General features: G+C 36.1%; 1 protein-coding gene across 1 annotated transcript in view; it reads left to right on the forward strand.

Annotated features, from left to right (window-relative positions):
- The window catches only part of LOC149578537 (peptidyl-prolyl cis-trans isomerase CYP21-4-like), an 88,587-nt gene that overhangs the window by 33,402 nt on the left and 39,533 nt on the right, over nucleotides 1-15,652 (forward strand). The window contains exons 4-5 of the mRNA XM_089829701.1: nucleotides 1,718-1,789; nucleotides 8,493-8,578. Coding sequence (XP_089685827.1) covers nucleotides 1,718-1,789; nucleotides 8,493-8,578 — 158 coding nt within the window. The remainder of the gene's footprint in view (nucleotides 1-1,717; nucleotides 1,790-8,492; nucleotides 8,579-15,652) is intronic.

A 15,652-nucleotide genomic window follows, 5' to 3' on the forward strand; every position in this document is an offset into this window, starting at 1 on the left:
CCTTCGCGTTACCTGGGGAGATTCAACCCTGTGATCAAGCTCTGATACCACTTGTTACAAGTTAGAGTTGTCATTGCATCAAAAGATCAACCTGTCAATGCCCGAAACAACCACTAGGCTTATAGAACACAGGAGGCGGTTAAGCCATGTCACCAATCCTTAAGGGGAATGTCAGTGGTTACTCCAACAAGTACTACATTAGACTTATCTTTAACATGCAAGTCCTAACATTTAAAACAAACCTTAGAAATTTAGTATTGTTTTGTTGTTGAATAGTTATAATAGTAACAAGCTGTATGAATTGAAAAGAATAAATAAAATATTTTATGCCACGTTTTCATGGAGGTGTTCTATGATATTGTTTTAAGGTTCCCAATGAAAACGCATATAGGAAAAAATATTATTATTTTTGGTATGGTGACTGCGCAATACGCAAGCCAAATTCAGCATTATGTCCGGTGATTCCGCCCAGTCCACTATGTGAGCAGAGGAGGGTGTATGCGAATAGAGTTGGGTTAGATGTCTGGCTGAGGGTGAAGAAGCTGGGAGGGAGCAGACTGGCCGCTGTTCAGGGCAGCGGATCTCCATTCTTTTTTATTGTTAATCCTCTTCTGAGAAAGCACACTGTTAATGTTAGTATTATCATCTTTTGATTGCTGATTGCTGTTGGGGGTTTCTGAGCAGTACTGCTGGAGATTGGCATGGCAGGCAGGCAGGTCAGCAGGGCACTTCTGCAGAGTTTTTCTTTCAAAGCTGGATAAGCATGGGGTGATTGCATGAGAGGAAGGAACAAAGCAGGATCAGATTTCTTCTGGAAAAGCGCACCAGACAACCAACATTCCAGAGATTTAAAAGTAGTTTCTGGAATTTAATTTCTGGAAATTTTGGTATTAATAAATCAATTTTACCCCTAGGAAAATTGAGGTCAGCCAATCAAAATTAAGGAATTAATGTGTAAAAATTAATTCAAAAATAAATCATTTTTGAACTTTAGTGATAGGGTAACTTTAGTTATAAAAATTAATTTGTCGACCACAACTGGGAACTTTAGTTCCCTGCCTTATAGATAAGGCAGAGACTAATAAATGATTGGTCTAAAATAATTAAATGATGAGGGCTATAGAGTTATTTTAGCTTTTTTTGAGTGCTTAGGTGTGGGCGGGGCCCATTATAATTTTGGGATTAGGATTAGTGGGCCAAATTTTGAAAATGCCTTAGTTTAAACAAAATGTTTGTTTAAGTGCCAGATGTGGGTGTGGCTGCAGGGGATGTACAATGAATATGGTTGAGCTTCTTGACGGTTCTAAGTATGTCAATGCGTCACCTCTATGTTCCCATTAGATGGGATAGTCTTCAAATATTTTGTTACTAAGCAGACATCTTGGGGATATCTCCTGCTTGGTGGTGATGGTGTTGCTATGGTAGAGGGCCATTTCCCTATAGTTCAGCAATCTTGGGGGTATCCTTATCTCTACGAACAAGGGGATTTTTTTTGCTATAATTCCATTTCCTAGCACAATGTGGAACCTTTCTACTTGCAAAATATTGATTTCAACATTTTCCTTTTAGCTCATATCTGATATTGCTATGTTTCAGTTGATTTTTATTGCCTTCTTTGTGGTTTTTGGCAGAGATATCAAGCATTTTGAGAAATATATCAAGTGATGCAAGAAAATGGATGCATTTAACGCATCTTCTTTGTTTTTCTCTTTTGCAGGAAATTGAAAACATGGATGAAATGGGGGGGATCACCCTTCCGCATGAGGAAAGCCACCTTCCACAACAGGCAGTAAGTCTGTTTTGGACCAGATTATGTAAATAAAATTCATTTTCAATTTTTTATGAATGCCCATTTTATGCGTTGGCTTGAAGTGATTTACACATGTTAGATTTGTTGGCAGTAATGATTTTGTGACATTTCTTTTGCCTTACAAATAATGAAAGTTGTTAATATAAAATATTAAAGTTATATAATTGGGCCAAGATGAAAAATATGTCAACATTACATAGGAGAGTAGAGTCAAAGACATGCGTGAGACATCATACACAAGTGCATTAACACTCATCTTGGGATCTATAACAAGATTTTTAAAGCATATTGCTAAACTATACTCAAAATAGAGAAAAGCCAGCAGGAACACAACCTTCATCATTAAGTTTTTGATATCTGCCTGTATGTGCGTCAAGATCAACCGTTATCTTCTTCTTTTGTCTGACAGGGGATGAAGTAGCTTTATACATTTTCGTCCTTGTTGACACGGTTGCTTGTTCTGTGACAGTTGTTGACAGCAATGGCATCATCAGGATATTGCTTAATGAGGATGCCAGCATCTTTCATATTTTTGTATCATTTCACTATCCTTTTTTCTTAGTCACCCTGTCAACTTTTTCTGTAACGTTTGTCTGAGCATTGACATTAACTTGTTCATGAACATTCAAAATATTCAAGTCTACATTTTCATTTGGCTCTTCAGTTACTCACAAAATAACTGCTCTTCCCTTCTTTTGTGTTTGTTGTCCATATGTTGATTTCTCCAATTAGTTGAATTTTAATGAAACTTTTGGCTTCTACTAGTTGTGCTTTACTGCTATGCACCTTGCCTAGCAATTTCTTGCTTGAATGTACATAAAGCAGCTGGAAATTGTCAATGTGTTAGATCAATTGATTAGTACATCGTAGTCTTAAGAGTTAATGCATCACAGTCTTAAGAGTGTGAAAGATTTAGTTTTGAAATGAGCCAAATTTTATGTGTGCAAATGATTTGGTAAAGATGTTTTATATCAATCTTGAGTGCAACAAAACTGGTGTTGAATATCATATTGCTGTAAATGTTTGAATATGAAGTAGCATTGCACCTCTATGTGGTTTGTGCAATAACTGAAAACGAGACCATAGACAAGTTGTAGAAATCCTCAGTTGTCTTATTTTCGTATTGTTGGTTGTTCATGTTGTACATCCAATCTGTAGTAGTATATATTCTTGCTGAGCTCCCAGACTTGCCGGGACTCACCTAAACTGGGCGAGTCACAATTTGGGTAACCTTGGGTAAGTCCTAGGGAACCAGACTCAGATCCGGACAAGTATAGGATGCGACTTGCCGCCCCGACTCGCCAAGTCACAAGTCATAGCATGACTCACCGAGTCATGATGACGAGATTCGGCCAACAGAGCTTGAGTTATTTGCCCAAAAAAAAGATTGGGTGTTTTAAATTATGTTTTTTTTCTCATACAAAATATAACATCAAAGTATATGTTACATATGTTCATTTCTTATGCTTTAAAGTTATATTTTACATAAATGCTTTTAGGGTGTTATACTGGAGATTTTGGATTTTGGAAGATCCTAAATTTCTTTAGACATAGGCATATTTAAGTAATCAACATGCTTCCATCAATGTTGTTTCCCATAGCTTTTCGTTACTTTTCCAAGATATACTTGGATTTTCCAAGAATTCCCTTCATCCCCTATACATATCTGAGTTTTCTATTTCCTCAAGTTGCATTTTGTGTTTACACTTATGTGACCAATGTATATTCATGTATGTGATCAAAATTCCAAAAGTAGCTTCTATTGATGATGTTATTATGTCTATAAGCTTTATTCAATAAAAGGGTATACGAGACGAGTTTTAAATCTTAAAAAAATCTCAAAATTTCTTGTGTTTTTTTTTTTTTTACTTTGCCGAGTTTTAAGTCACGAGTCTTGAGCCTTGCTGAGTCTGAGCCAAGATTGAGTCTAGGAACTTTGGTATAGATAGATAGAATCATATTTCTCATAGAGAGTTCTACTTGTGGCATGATATTATGCCGCACTGAAGATTGAGCATTTGTGTCTTGCTTTGTTCTTCCCCATGAAACTGAATTGGATCTGAAATGAAGTCAAATTGTAATGTAAATTCCTTATAGCAATAGATCATACATGGTTTGTGTCTGTGTAACCGCACAAGAACTAACCATTCTTCTTGTACTCAGGCCTTGCTCCATATACCAAAGACGTGCCTTAGTACTTTCTTTTTTGTGTTCCATTGAAATAACTTACGGTTGTGCATGATTTGTGAAAAATAAATGATAGCACAGCTTATATTGTGTGTGTAAGTTAAATAAGAATCAAAATCAATTAAGCGAAGAGAGTGCCTTTAATCCAAGAGATGTGTAATTCAAGGTAACTAGAGTCTCTTCTCCATGGGTGTTTACATGGGCTTACATTCCACTATTTGGAACTTCTTGAGCCAATTCTTTGAATATTTCATCTAAGATTGAAATATGTGATGTTTTGTTTGCCATACCGCCGAACCAAGACAATATGACAATGAAATCAATTTTGGGAAGCAATTTTAAGATCATTCTTTGTTGCATTAATCAACATCTTTGAATTTCTTGTGATCACTAAGTCATCAACATGTTCGATAAGAATCGCTATTCTCTCCCTTGCTCATTGAGGTAGAAATTCAAATCTTTTAGGCTTTGACAGTGTATATGTTACTTTAAATGTTCCTCTATTTTAATATGCAAGGGGTCTAGGAGCTTACTTGATACCATAGAGAGATTTGATGAGCCTGCACATTTTCTACTCTAAGAGGCAATGCGTGACAAATCCATCTAGTGGAGTCATGCAAACTTTGTTGAGGGAAGCACTTTTTATGACCATTTGTTTTACCTTCTGACCAAACTATGCAGCCGCAATATAGACTGTTGTAATAGTCTTTATCTTGACTCTAAGGGCAAAAGTCTCTACCTGTTACCTTGCAAGAATATCTAATCAAAAGTCTTCCCTACTCTTGTCTATATTGCTATCTGCTTTGAACTTGTTTGAGACTTATCTACAATCAATGACATTCTTTCTTGTTGGAAGATCAACGACTTTCCATATGTCACGTTCGATCAATTCCTAATGTTCTACATCCATATTTATCTTTCTAAGGCTGAAGATGAATTTTTCTTAATAACTGTGCTCATAAGGTCTACAATCATCTCACCTTGAGCCATGTAGTGAGTTCTTGGTCTTGATGTTGATGTGTTTGGAACTTTATCTAAGTTTGCATCATGCATGGTGCTGGTATACCGCTTGGATATTCATTATGTAGGACTTGTAGATGTTGGTGGCAGAGGATCGAGTTGATCACCACTACCATTATCATCATCCTTTTTATCAAAATGGACCACAAGAAAAATGCTTGAAATATGCGATAATATGGAACACAAGAACTTGGTTTTTCTCTTGTTTGCTGATGTGCAACTTTCCAGTGTTAAGATCCTCGAATATGTGGGTTTTCAAACTATGCTACCCTGAGTTTTGAGGACAAGGAAACTGGTTTTCTGGGATGGATTTTTATTTTTTACCCGACATGATATTATATAGTGAAGAATATCTTACAAAAAAAAAATGACAAGATCTTTCTACTAGGAGAAAAATAAATACGACATAAGACTTATAGTATTTGCTTACACTATTAGGCTTTTTTAACATGCCCTTCACCTGCTAGTAAGATCCATCCAAGTCAAACTAGTGGAAGACCATAGCAATGGTCATGATGTCCACAGATGAACTGGGGATAATGGATTGTAGTTGTTGCTTGCTCACTGATGACAGTGTGATGATGTAGATTATGTTGGGGCAGTGCATCAACATATTGCATGCATCTCAGGTAGGACACATGGTCTACTTAAGATTGCAGCCTTACATATATTTTGTTCTTAAGAAGAGTGGCTTAGAGAAGTTAAAGCTACGTTTCAATGACCATTTTGAGCCACCAAGCAGATAGGGGAGGGGGCATATGAGCTTGAGCTAATTGAGGGTTGCAAGGTTCACAGTGCTCTCCATCTATCACACCTCAAGAAGGCACTTAGGCATAACATAATTCCTTCTTTATATTTGCATCTTTTAGAGGAAGACAAATCAATATTGATTCCAAAGGCAATGATTGATTTCAAGGAGTGTAGTCTATGGAAGATGACTATTAGTAAATACATGTTGAAGTGGAAAAGCTTACCAATGAAGGATGCAACTTGGGAGAATGAGTAGATTTTGTAGCATTTAGACCTACGATTGCTTGAGGATAAGCAGTCTTGGACAGGGTGGATTGTGATGCCCCCTTATTGCACCTAGTCGATTGTGGTTCCTGTTAGCCTATTCTAAGGTTTATGTATGCTATTTGGAGTTGGTTAGGGGACTCAAAGTTCTATGGAGAACTTAAACTTTTAGTTTCAGCAGGTTTCAACAACAATTTTATTTTTGGCATATGCTATTTTTATTAAGTGCTGCTTTGGGCACTTGGCATCAATTTCAATTTCAACTCTGCTATTGTGTGTTCTCTTTTTTGGTTCTGTGGTGAAGTTATCTAAGGTGATGGAAAATAATAGTTTATATTTCTCACTTAAATGTTAAAAAATGTGAACTCTTTATTATAACTTAAGAGTGTTTCGAAAGAGGGCAACTTAAGCTTGGGAGGCATAAGTTGTTTTTAAAAGTCATATGGGACCTTTTTTGAGGGAATATTATATTTGAATATTCGAATTTGTCCTAATTTCACTTTCCAATATTTGAATATTGGGATTTGGGCATTCATTCTCATTTTGAATTTGCCCACCCAGTGAAATGCTGTCGAATGACCCTAGAGAGTTCCTTGTGATATTGTTGAGGACGAAAACCCTCAACATATTTTGTTTGGTTTCAGTAGTGAAAGATCCACCCTTGCTGGTTATTGATTTTCAGTCGGAATTTCAATGATTTCCTTGAGGTTGGTGATGTGGGTTTTGATGGAAATGAAGATGTATAAGTTTTTTTAATTTGGGTTTTGTAAGTTTTGGTGTGAGTTTTGGATGTTTTCTTCGTGCTGGCTGTACATTGTCAGATGTACAGGAACCTTAGTTTTTGATAATAATTCTTGGAGAGATCATTTTTGGCTTCTAGGTAATTGGCATATCCTTCTTTCTATAGTTGTTCGATGAAAAACATATATTATTCTAAGTTACCGATGTGGGTTCTGATGCTGATGTGGGTGTGGGGTGCTGATGCACAATTTTTTTTTTGGGGGAATATTGGATGCGTTTGGGTGCGTCCATATATATATAGAATTGACAGTTTGCTGCTCGTTAAGGTCAGACAATTAATTGCAGAATTATCTGTGTGTTTAGCTCTGCGAATCAGTCCTGCAGTCATCTATAAAATAGATAAAGGTTGCTTCAGAATTCCTATACATAGCTATTTGTTATGAATAACATTCCATCGATCAAAAGAAACATTATAGATTTCTTTATACAGATGCTCTCTTAATGCACTCGGATGCTGTCTGGGTTCTCTCCGGATGCTCTCGGACGCATCCTGTGTGCATCCACAGGCGCTGGAAGAGCTTCCTGTGCGCATCTGTGCAGCACTTAAACGCATTTGCGCATCCTTAAGCACCTGCACCAGCATCCAAGGAATTCCTGAACGCATCGGTAACTAAGATATTATTTTATGAGTTTTGGATTGTATTTGAATTTTCTAAAATAAAGTTGCCAGGGACATGATTGTACACTCCATTCTCATACATGTGGGGGTTCAAGGAGGCATTAACTTCTGCTTTGAAATCTGCAAATACACTCAACTGTAGCACCTAGGTTTCAACAAATAAGGTTTTAGTTGTTGACAGCATTTTTGAGGTGAAGAGAGGCATTCGGTTGGCAAGAGCAGAACTTTCGTAGTTAACTTTTAGATTGAAGAGGGTTTGGAATGCAATAAATGGCATTTGGGTGTGACTAAAATTGTATTGCAGACCTGTGGGAGTTTATTAGTGAGTGTTTTGTGGTGATTGGTATGATTTTCAAACCTGTAGCAGCAATAGGATCATTTAGAGTCTAGACTGAAGGTATTCATGTTAATTTTTATGTAAAGTTCTTACATGTGTAATATTTGCCCTTTTTGAGTATCACTCTTCAAGTTTTTTAATTCATAGCATGTTTAGTTAATGAAAAAAACAGAAACTATAATAGAAAGGAACTTTAATTTGTCTGGTTTATCTTGTTTTACCATGTGCAAATGATCGTGAAATGCAAAATGAATGAATTGCGAAGACAATATCTACCCATGCTTATGATACTCATTTCATGTCATTACACCAAAATTAATTCCATGCAGCTTCAACACAAAAATAATAATTTAGGGGTATACATTACAAAAAACAACATTCAAAGATGGGCTGTATACTTTCTGAAGTTTCTGGTTGAATGGTTTCTACAAGCTGCAGTGTCCTCTAAGGACTGTTAATATTAACAAAGATAAGGATGAAAGGTCATTGGGATTGAAATTTGAGCTGTGGAAAAATGAAACCGAATTTTTGTCACAATCAGTTGAAGTAAAATTTTACATGCTTCGCAAGTATTTTGACCTTAATATGATTGTTGTTTTCCTGTCAATTCCTTCTCCACAGTTCAAGCTATCTTTCCTCTCATATGGCTTTGCAGAAACTAATAATGTCTGATTTTTACGTTTGTATATTCTTGGAAAATGCAGATCTTAAATACAACGAAAGGTCTGATCACAATGCAGCTTTATGTCAAAAGCTCTCCAAGTACTGTTACCAGATTTATAGAGCGCAGGTATACATTTTTTCAATGCATGCAAGCAAATGAATTTCTCTTGAATACTGCTGTTCTAAGTTCATTACCCCTTTTTGAATTCTGGCTTGTCTTTTCTGTGCTATGTTCTGTCATATTTATTGTTTTAGTTTGGATTTTTGTTTGCTAGTCAGCAGTGACTCATTTTTTGTTGTTGACATCCTTTATAACCTGTGGATGTTATTGATGTTCTCATGTAGCTACCATTATGGTTGAAAATATCTGCACATAAAACCTGCAATATTAGGAACCTGTACATGAAACATATATTTTGTTAATAAGAAAATCCATTTGATCTTTGGGTGGACGAAGACAATCTGAATCAACAGATTGCACTTAAAGGCAAGCGTTCAATCATGATGATATTAATCACCAATAAAGAACATCAATAAGTTGTGATTGCAACCAACTTGTCTCCAGCCATCATAATTTGGAATGCCAACCATATAATCAATAAACATGTTAAGAAGAAATCTGAATCATCTAAGGTATCATTAAAATGAACTATCATGAGGCTTAATAGGGATCCAATTTTAGTAGGATTTGTAGTCATCCACAAATATCGCAGGAATATATGTTCATAGGTGCTCTGTTAGAAGATGATTTAGAGATGCTTATAATGTTATGGTAAATTGGTGTTATTGTTGTATTAAATAGAGATGAAAGCTCCTTATATAGATTTACAAAGACGATGTTTCTTAAAGAAGCAATTGTGAACTAAAGACATAATTAGAAACTATCTAATAAACTAAAGATTGACTAAGATGACCATCATAGAAACTTTATAATATTCTAATACCCTCCCTTAATAGTCATTGTCTAACAGCTGTCTTTTGGTAACAAATTCTTTAAAACATGCTTCTGTTGTTGAGAGCCTAAGACCCACCTTGGACGGTAACAATGAATTAATTCAATTTAATCTTACCTCATAAATAAAAATGATAATACTTGTTTCCGATAAACAATTGAATGCATGGCTTATCTCTGTCTAATGCATGTCCGACATCTTGAGGAGAGGTGAAACATTGTCAGGGGCTTAACCACCCAACCATGGACCACTACATATCCCCACACGATCTCTAACGAGAAAGACCCTCCCTACCCGGAATCAATAGGGGACATCTTGCCAACCACTGGGCTTCATGGTATTTTAACATGCAATTTGGCAGCAGGAGATCACAATTTAAGCATGAGTTATTAATTAATTTTATTAAATGATAATTATTGAAATGTCATAACTGATACTAATTCATATTATTGATGATTCCTTTCTCACACCTCATCACCCATCTTCTTGGCTACACAGCCGGGTGAGTCCCAGGTATTTGGTATTCTCTGAGCTGACGGCTTTGTCAATTATACATGCATTAAACATTTCACGATCTGTGATAACATAATAATGTTCTTTAAGGTTTTCAAAATTAAATGTTTAATTAATTAATTATAATCATAACTGAATTCTCTTTCGTGTTCTTGCAGATTAATTCCACCTCTTCACCATTTCATGGCTTCTCTGCCGGTGAATTCCTCGGTGTTAATAGTATTTTGAACATGCTTGGAAAATTTATAAAAAACATGTGCATTGTTGTGTATTCAATCAAGTTTAATACAACTGCCAAATGAATTCACAAATGAACCCTGATAGAAAATCAGGGAATGCATCATTGCTGGTGAATTGCTCGATGTTTGGTTTCTTGATTTCAATTCCATTTCTATGTGATATAAAAGAATGAATTATATTCTGAGCTGAGATTTTTATCTACACATGATTGATATGTTTTCATGATTAACCATCAATATTCTAAAATCTATATATAATCTTCCCTGGAATCTGGTCTGAAAATAGTAGATATCGAATGTTATGATTTTGATGCATCATGGCACAAAGATACAGCTCATGTGATTTGGAAATAAATAAAAGATTACAAGTGTCTGTATTATTATCAGTTTCCGGATACTCTATGAATTCCGACAAGCTTATCATTACAAAGAAAAATAAAAAGAAGGCATACACTAGTTCAACGGCAATCTTACTTGACACATTCAATTTTGTTTGAGTTACTCTGAAATTGGGAATTCGGCTCCACTACTGGTTTGGATTCCCATGGCAAGAAAGGTGAAGGAGAAATAAAATAAAGGCAATAAACTCAATTGAAATTATTCACAGTTGGATTAAATCGCAGATGGAACTACTCTCAGTTTCTTGAGAACCACCCACATCAATGAGTAAGAATAAAGATGACTTAAGCATTTTAATATAACACAACACATCCAAAATCTTGGAATGAAATTTAAAAGAAATTGCTTCTACTTCAGCCGTATTCCAATGGATTGTCAAACCTTTAGTCGGCAAGGCAGAATGATAAGAATATACAAGTATCGATGGTGCATTCAAAACATAGCATATGAAAGTATATCAAATGTATTAACATATCCTTACGTGACTTACAACTGTTCCTGGATTCTGCTATGTCAATGGAAATGACCCAAGCCTTGCTTTGAGCCGTGGTTCTCAGAACTTGGGAATGGTGAAAAGAAGAAATAGCAGTCAGAATGTACTTCGCAGTTTACTCCTTCAAAGACGTGTGCCAAGAGTCATAAAAAATCAGAGAGGAAAGAGTGAACGAATTCCATAAACTCGTGAGACTATAATATAAAGTTTTAACTTGACTCATCGACTTCCTTCAATTACAAGACTAAAATCAAAAGTCACTCAATCGACTTAAAGAATAAAAAGAAAGGAGGAGAAAAGAAAGAAAGAAAGAAGATGAAAGGTTTTAAAAGTTATTATATTATTAAAATCTAATATGAACAAGCAACATCACTTTACTAAATTATAATGATGCCACATCATTTTATATTTAAATGTACGTAATTAAATATTTATTAAAGTAATATGATGAAAGTAAAAATCCTTTGAGAGATGTTTTATATTTTAACTTAATTATTTAAATTAATTATTTAAATAACTCATGTGGTTCCATAGATGTGTCCTATTTCAAATCGCTATATCCTCTGCCTGTCTGCCCAGTGATAGTGATGCCCTGCATAATTCTTTTCTGACAATGCTTCCACCCCTTCGACATGCTTTCTGCAAGGAATTTCTCCGTAATTAAATTATAAATTATTTAATCATAAATAATCATAACAGTAATCTTTTCATCTCAATTCCATGAATTCGCGATTAACAATCAACTAACATGTCATCTTCACTTGAAATCATAACGACTATCTATCTTACCATTTTGCTAGATTATACCAAATTAAACTGCCAACTGACTTAATACAAACCTCAACGGCTATATTTCAGGGTAGGTCAAAAAATGGGATGTAACAGGACATGACAAAAGGCTCTCAGTAGTCTTATGGGCTAACATGACTACTTACAAGGCCACCGTTGGTTAGACCCCCTTTTATCTTATGTATGGGCAGGAGGTTGTGGTGCCAGTAGAATATGCAGTACTGAGTCTATGAGTAGAAGTTGAAAATAGTTTGGGGGATATGGAAAGTTTGAGAGAACGACTAAATACCTTAATAAAATTGGATGAAAGAACTATGGCTCAGTGGGCTACAAAAGTGGCACAAAGAGAAAAATATTGGTACGATAAACATTTGAAGAAAATGAATTCTAAACAAAGGCAACTCGTACTTCAGTATAATGGCAAGAACAAAATCAAACCGGGTAAATTCAAAATATGATGGCTGGGACCATATAAAATAATGGAAATAAGGGAGAATGGAGCAATAAAGTTGACAACTTTGGATAATCACCCCTTAAAAGACTTAGTTTACAGGTCAATGCTAAAATGTTATAAGGAAAGAAATGAGTCCCTTTCCACTCATTTCATAGACATTAAAGAGGAAAAAGACACGAAAGAATTAAAAGAAAGAATCATAAAAAGGGAAGGAGAGATAAAATAAAATACTAAAAGGAAATTAATTAAATCAAAACCTAATATTTTTCCTTTATATGAGTCATGGTGTCTACATAAGGGAATTGTGGTACGTAACAGTATTGGAGTACGTAGAAAGGAAGAGCGTGGGATTGGAGGTTCTTTTGTGCAAGGAGCACACAATGTTGATCAAGTGCAAGGGAATTACATACAAGGAGGCCACATACGAGCAAGAGGCAAAGGATGGGTTGAAGCACATGGAAGCAATAACCAAGTACCGGAAAACAGCCTAGAGATTTGTTTAGTACAATAAAATGGTGAAGACTAGTCTCCGCAACCCAAGAAAAGGCATCATTTTTGATTCAAGAAAAAATAAGGCATTGAAGGTGAGAAAATTGGCTACGAAGGACAAAGGAAAAAATGTAGAATGGATTACTACTGCCAATATCACATTGGAAAGTGTAGCAAGGAGCGAGTGTCGGACATGGTGGAAGAATGGAGAGGAGACACATATACTGAAGGAGGCATTACGAAAAACATATATAGATAAAATAATTTGTATGCCTATTTTTGATTTAAAGGAGTTTGACCCTATGCTAAGAACGATGGTGGCTGGATACGACAAGAAAAGTCATAAATCTGTTATTCAATATTTTCAGCAAACCCTCATTATCTTGTATTCTCCAAAGAGAAATAAAATTTTGGGGTTCCTAACCAAGGGCATGATGTAACAAAGACACCAACCAAGATGATAACGTAGGAAAAGAAGAAATGGCTGGGATTGATGTGTAGGAATGATCATACAGATTAGGAATAGGATAGCATTCTGGGTAAGGATAATAGTCGGGGATTGAAGATAATATTCATATTGAACTATGAATGGAGCGTGCATCGTAGACTTGGTAAAGAGCAAACTGACTGGGGGGTGTCGCACATCTGATATTGGTATTTGGATGCTGCCCATTGAATATGGGAAGGGTTTTCAACTGGGCACAAGTTCTGTCAGAAAGATTTAGGGAATTTTCGGAGTTAAAACATAAAGCTTTTTATATGTCTCATCATGCCATAACATTATTTTTGGAAGTAGGTCGAACACAAGTTGCTCCAACGCATTGAAGGACCTTTATACCAGCAAGCAGAGCGAAACCCTATAAACCAGCCATGGTGTACCAATTCCATGTTGATATCTTTGGAATAGGACCTGGAGGGGGAGAGCCAAGGAAAAAGAAACCAAGGCAAATGACAGTACTTGATATGTCTCTCCAAGCACCAACCACAAATGAAGAGGATGAGAGTTTAGATGGAGAATAGACCAGTGTAGGAGCATCTTCTTTAGAGGAAGCAAAGAAAGAGGACTTTTGTTCGAGTCATCTAAATGGCACACTTGGTGAAGTCACATTCTTACCCCTAAATGAGATCCACTACCACGGCTAGTTCCAAAAATCCATGGTGAGCCACTTGGAAGTACCCATACACGTACGAAGGAGAAAATAGAGGATAGTGTCCATACGGAGGTGAGCAAAGGATGTCGTACAGTGGAGGAAAGACTACACAAAGGTCATATAGTGGAGGGAGGAGTACAAGGTGGTTGTACAATTGCTAGTGGGATTGGTACAAATATTGGTGATAGTGGTACGAAAGGGAACATCGAGGCTGCAGAAGGAATCCATAATGAGCAGACGGGCACAGAAGAGGGGACACAAGGAGGTGGACAACTACTTTTGCAACGGGGTGCTAAACACATTTCCATTCCAATGAACTTTGTTTCTCTGGACCAATTGCCTAACACTAAGATGATAGATCTTTGGGGCCACAAGAAACCTTCATAGAGTGTTAGATTGGCAACACTAGAAGGTATTGAGGTGGCTCAACCAATTACACTATTGGTTCAACCTGATGGAGCTCAAAAATTTTGTGAATTAAGGATCTCCATTTGAGGATTAATGTTCAAGACTTAAAAGACGTATTGTTGATGCCAGAATTGAACCACAGATTATTCACAAGTCTGATGTTTGTTGAGTCTTGGATGTGTTGATGTTCAGGTTGTTAAAAGTGATGTTTCTAATTGTAGGAGACATGCCATCCTCACCCCATATTAATGGGTTGAGCAAGTTATGTAGTTAGATTCACTATAAATATTAGCTTTGCAACCTTTAAGAAAATCAAGTAACAGTGATAATATCTATGACTGCACAAAGAGGAATGAATAAACTTGAAACTTGGGCATTGGAAGATGTATATCTAAAGCCTTGAAAGTGTTGTGACTATTCAAGTCAAAGTATTCTAGATTCTTAAAGTTTAGCCACACAAATAATTACCATGATAATTGACATGGAGTATAAACCTTGAATCGTTGCCTAGAAATAGTTTACTCTAGTGCCGCTAGGATTGAGAGACAAAGAAATTCACTAGATATGTCTGAGATTATGACAAAGGTTCTTGAAAGGCGTGAAAGCAACAATGGTAGATATGAAATTTGTTAACATAAATTGCAGAGGCATCAAATTGAAATACTCCTAATACATAAGCAGTTTAGACTGGGACAATCTCGAGCATGGTAGTATTGTCACTTCCCTAAGCAGTGAAATTGTGAAAGGACCTCAACTGTTGAAGAATAGGATGCAGCGAACTCCACCTGTATTGACGCAATGGAGCGGAGTAGTCTATGCATGGATTTCATCCAATGAGCAAATGTCATTCACGATGTTGAAAAGTTCAAATACTAGTTTAACCACGAAGATGTAGTAAACAATATAAAAAAGGGTTATATTCTAAGGGCGGAAGTATATAGTTGAATCGCAGACATGAAGACTTTATTCACCGTTCTCACCCAGCCTCACCATTCACTTCTTGGCAGCCAAAAGCATACAGTGCTGGGCATCCCGATAGCAGACTGAAGACAAAAGTAGCGTGGAAGGCCAGCAACAAAGAGCCAGTCAATATCGAAAGCCACCAAATTGGAATGACTTGAAATTATCAGCGGGTCGAGTATGTGTTAATGGTGAAGTCCAAGATGGAGAGCACTTTTTGAAGCGCATAAAATCATTGTTAAAAAATGGATGGACAAAGTTATTTGCGACAAAAGGAAGTAATATTGAGGTTGCATTCAAAAGTAATTGAAGGAATAAAGATTAATGTGCCGATAAAGTCCAATAATAATTAT

The sequence above is a fragment of the Cupressus sempervirens genome, chromosome 1 (genome assembly GCF_028749045.1).
Source record: "Cupressus sempervirens isolate cs-2001-9-10 chromosome 1, ASM2874904v1, whole genome shotgun sequence".
NCBI lineage: Eukaryota > Viridiplantae > Streptophyta > Pinopsida > Cupressales > Cupressaceae > Cupressus > Cupressus sempervirens.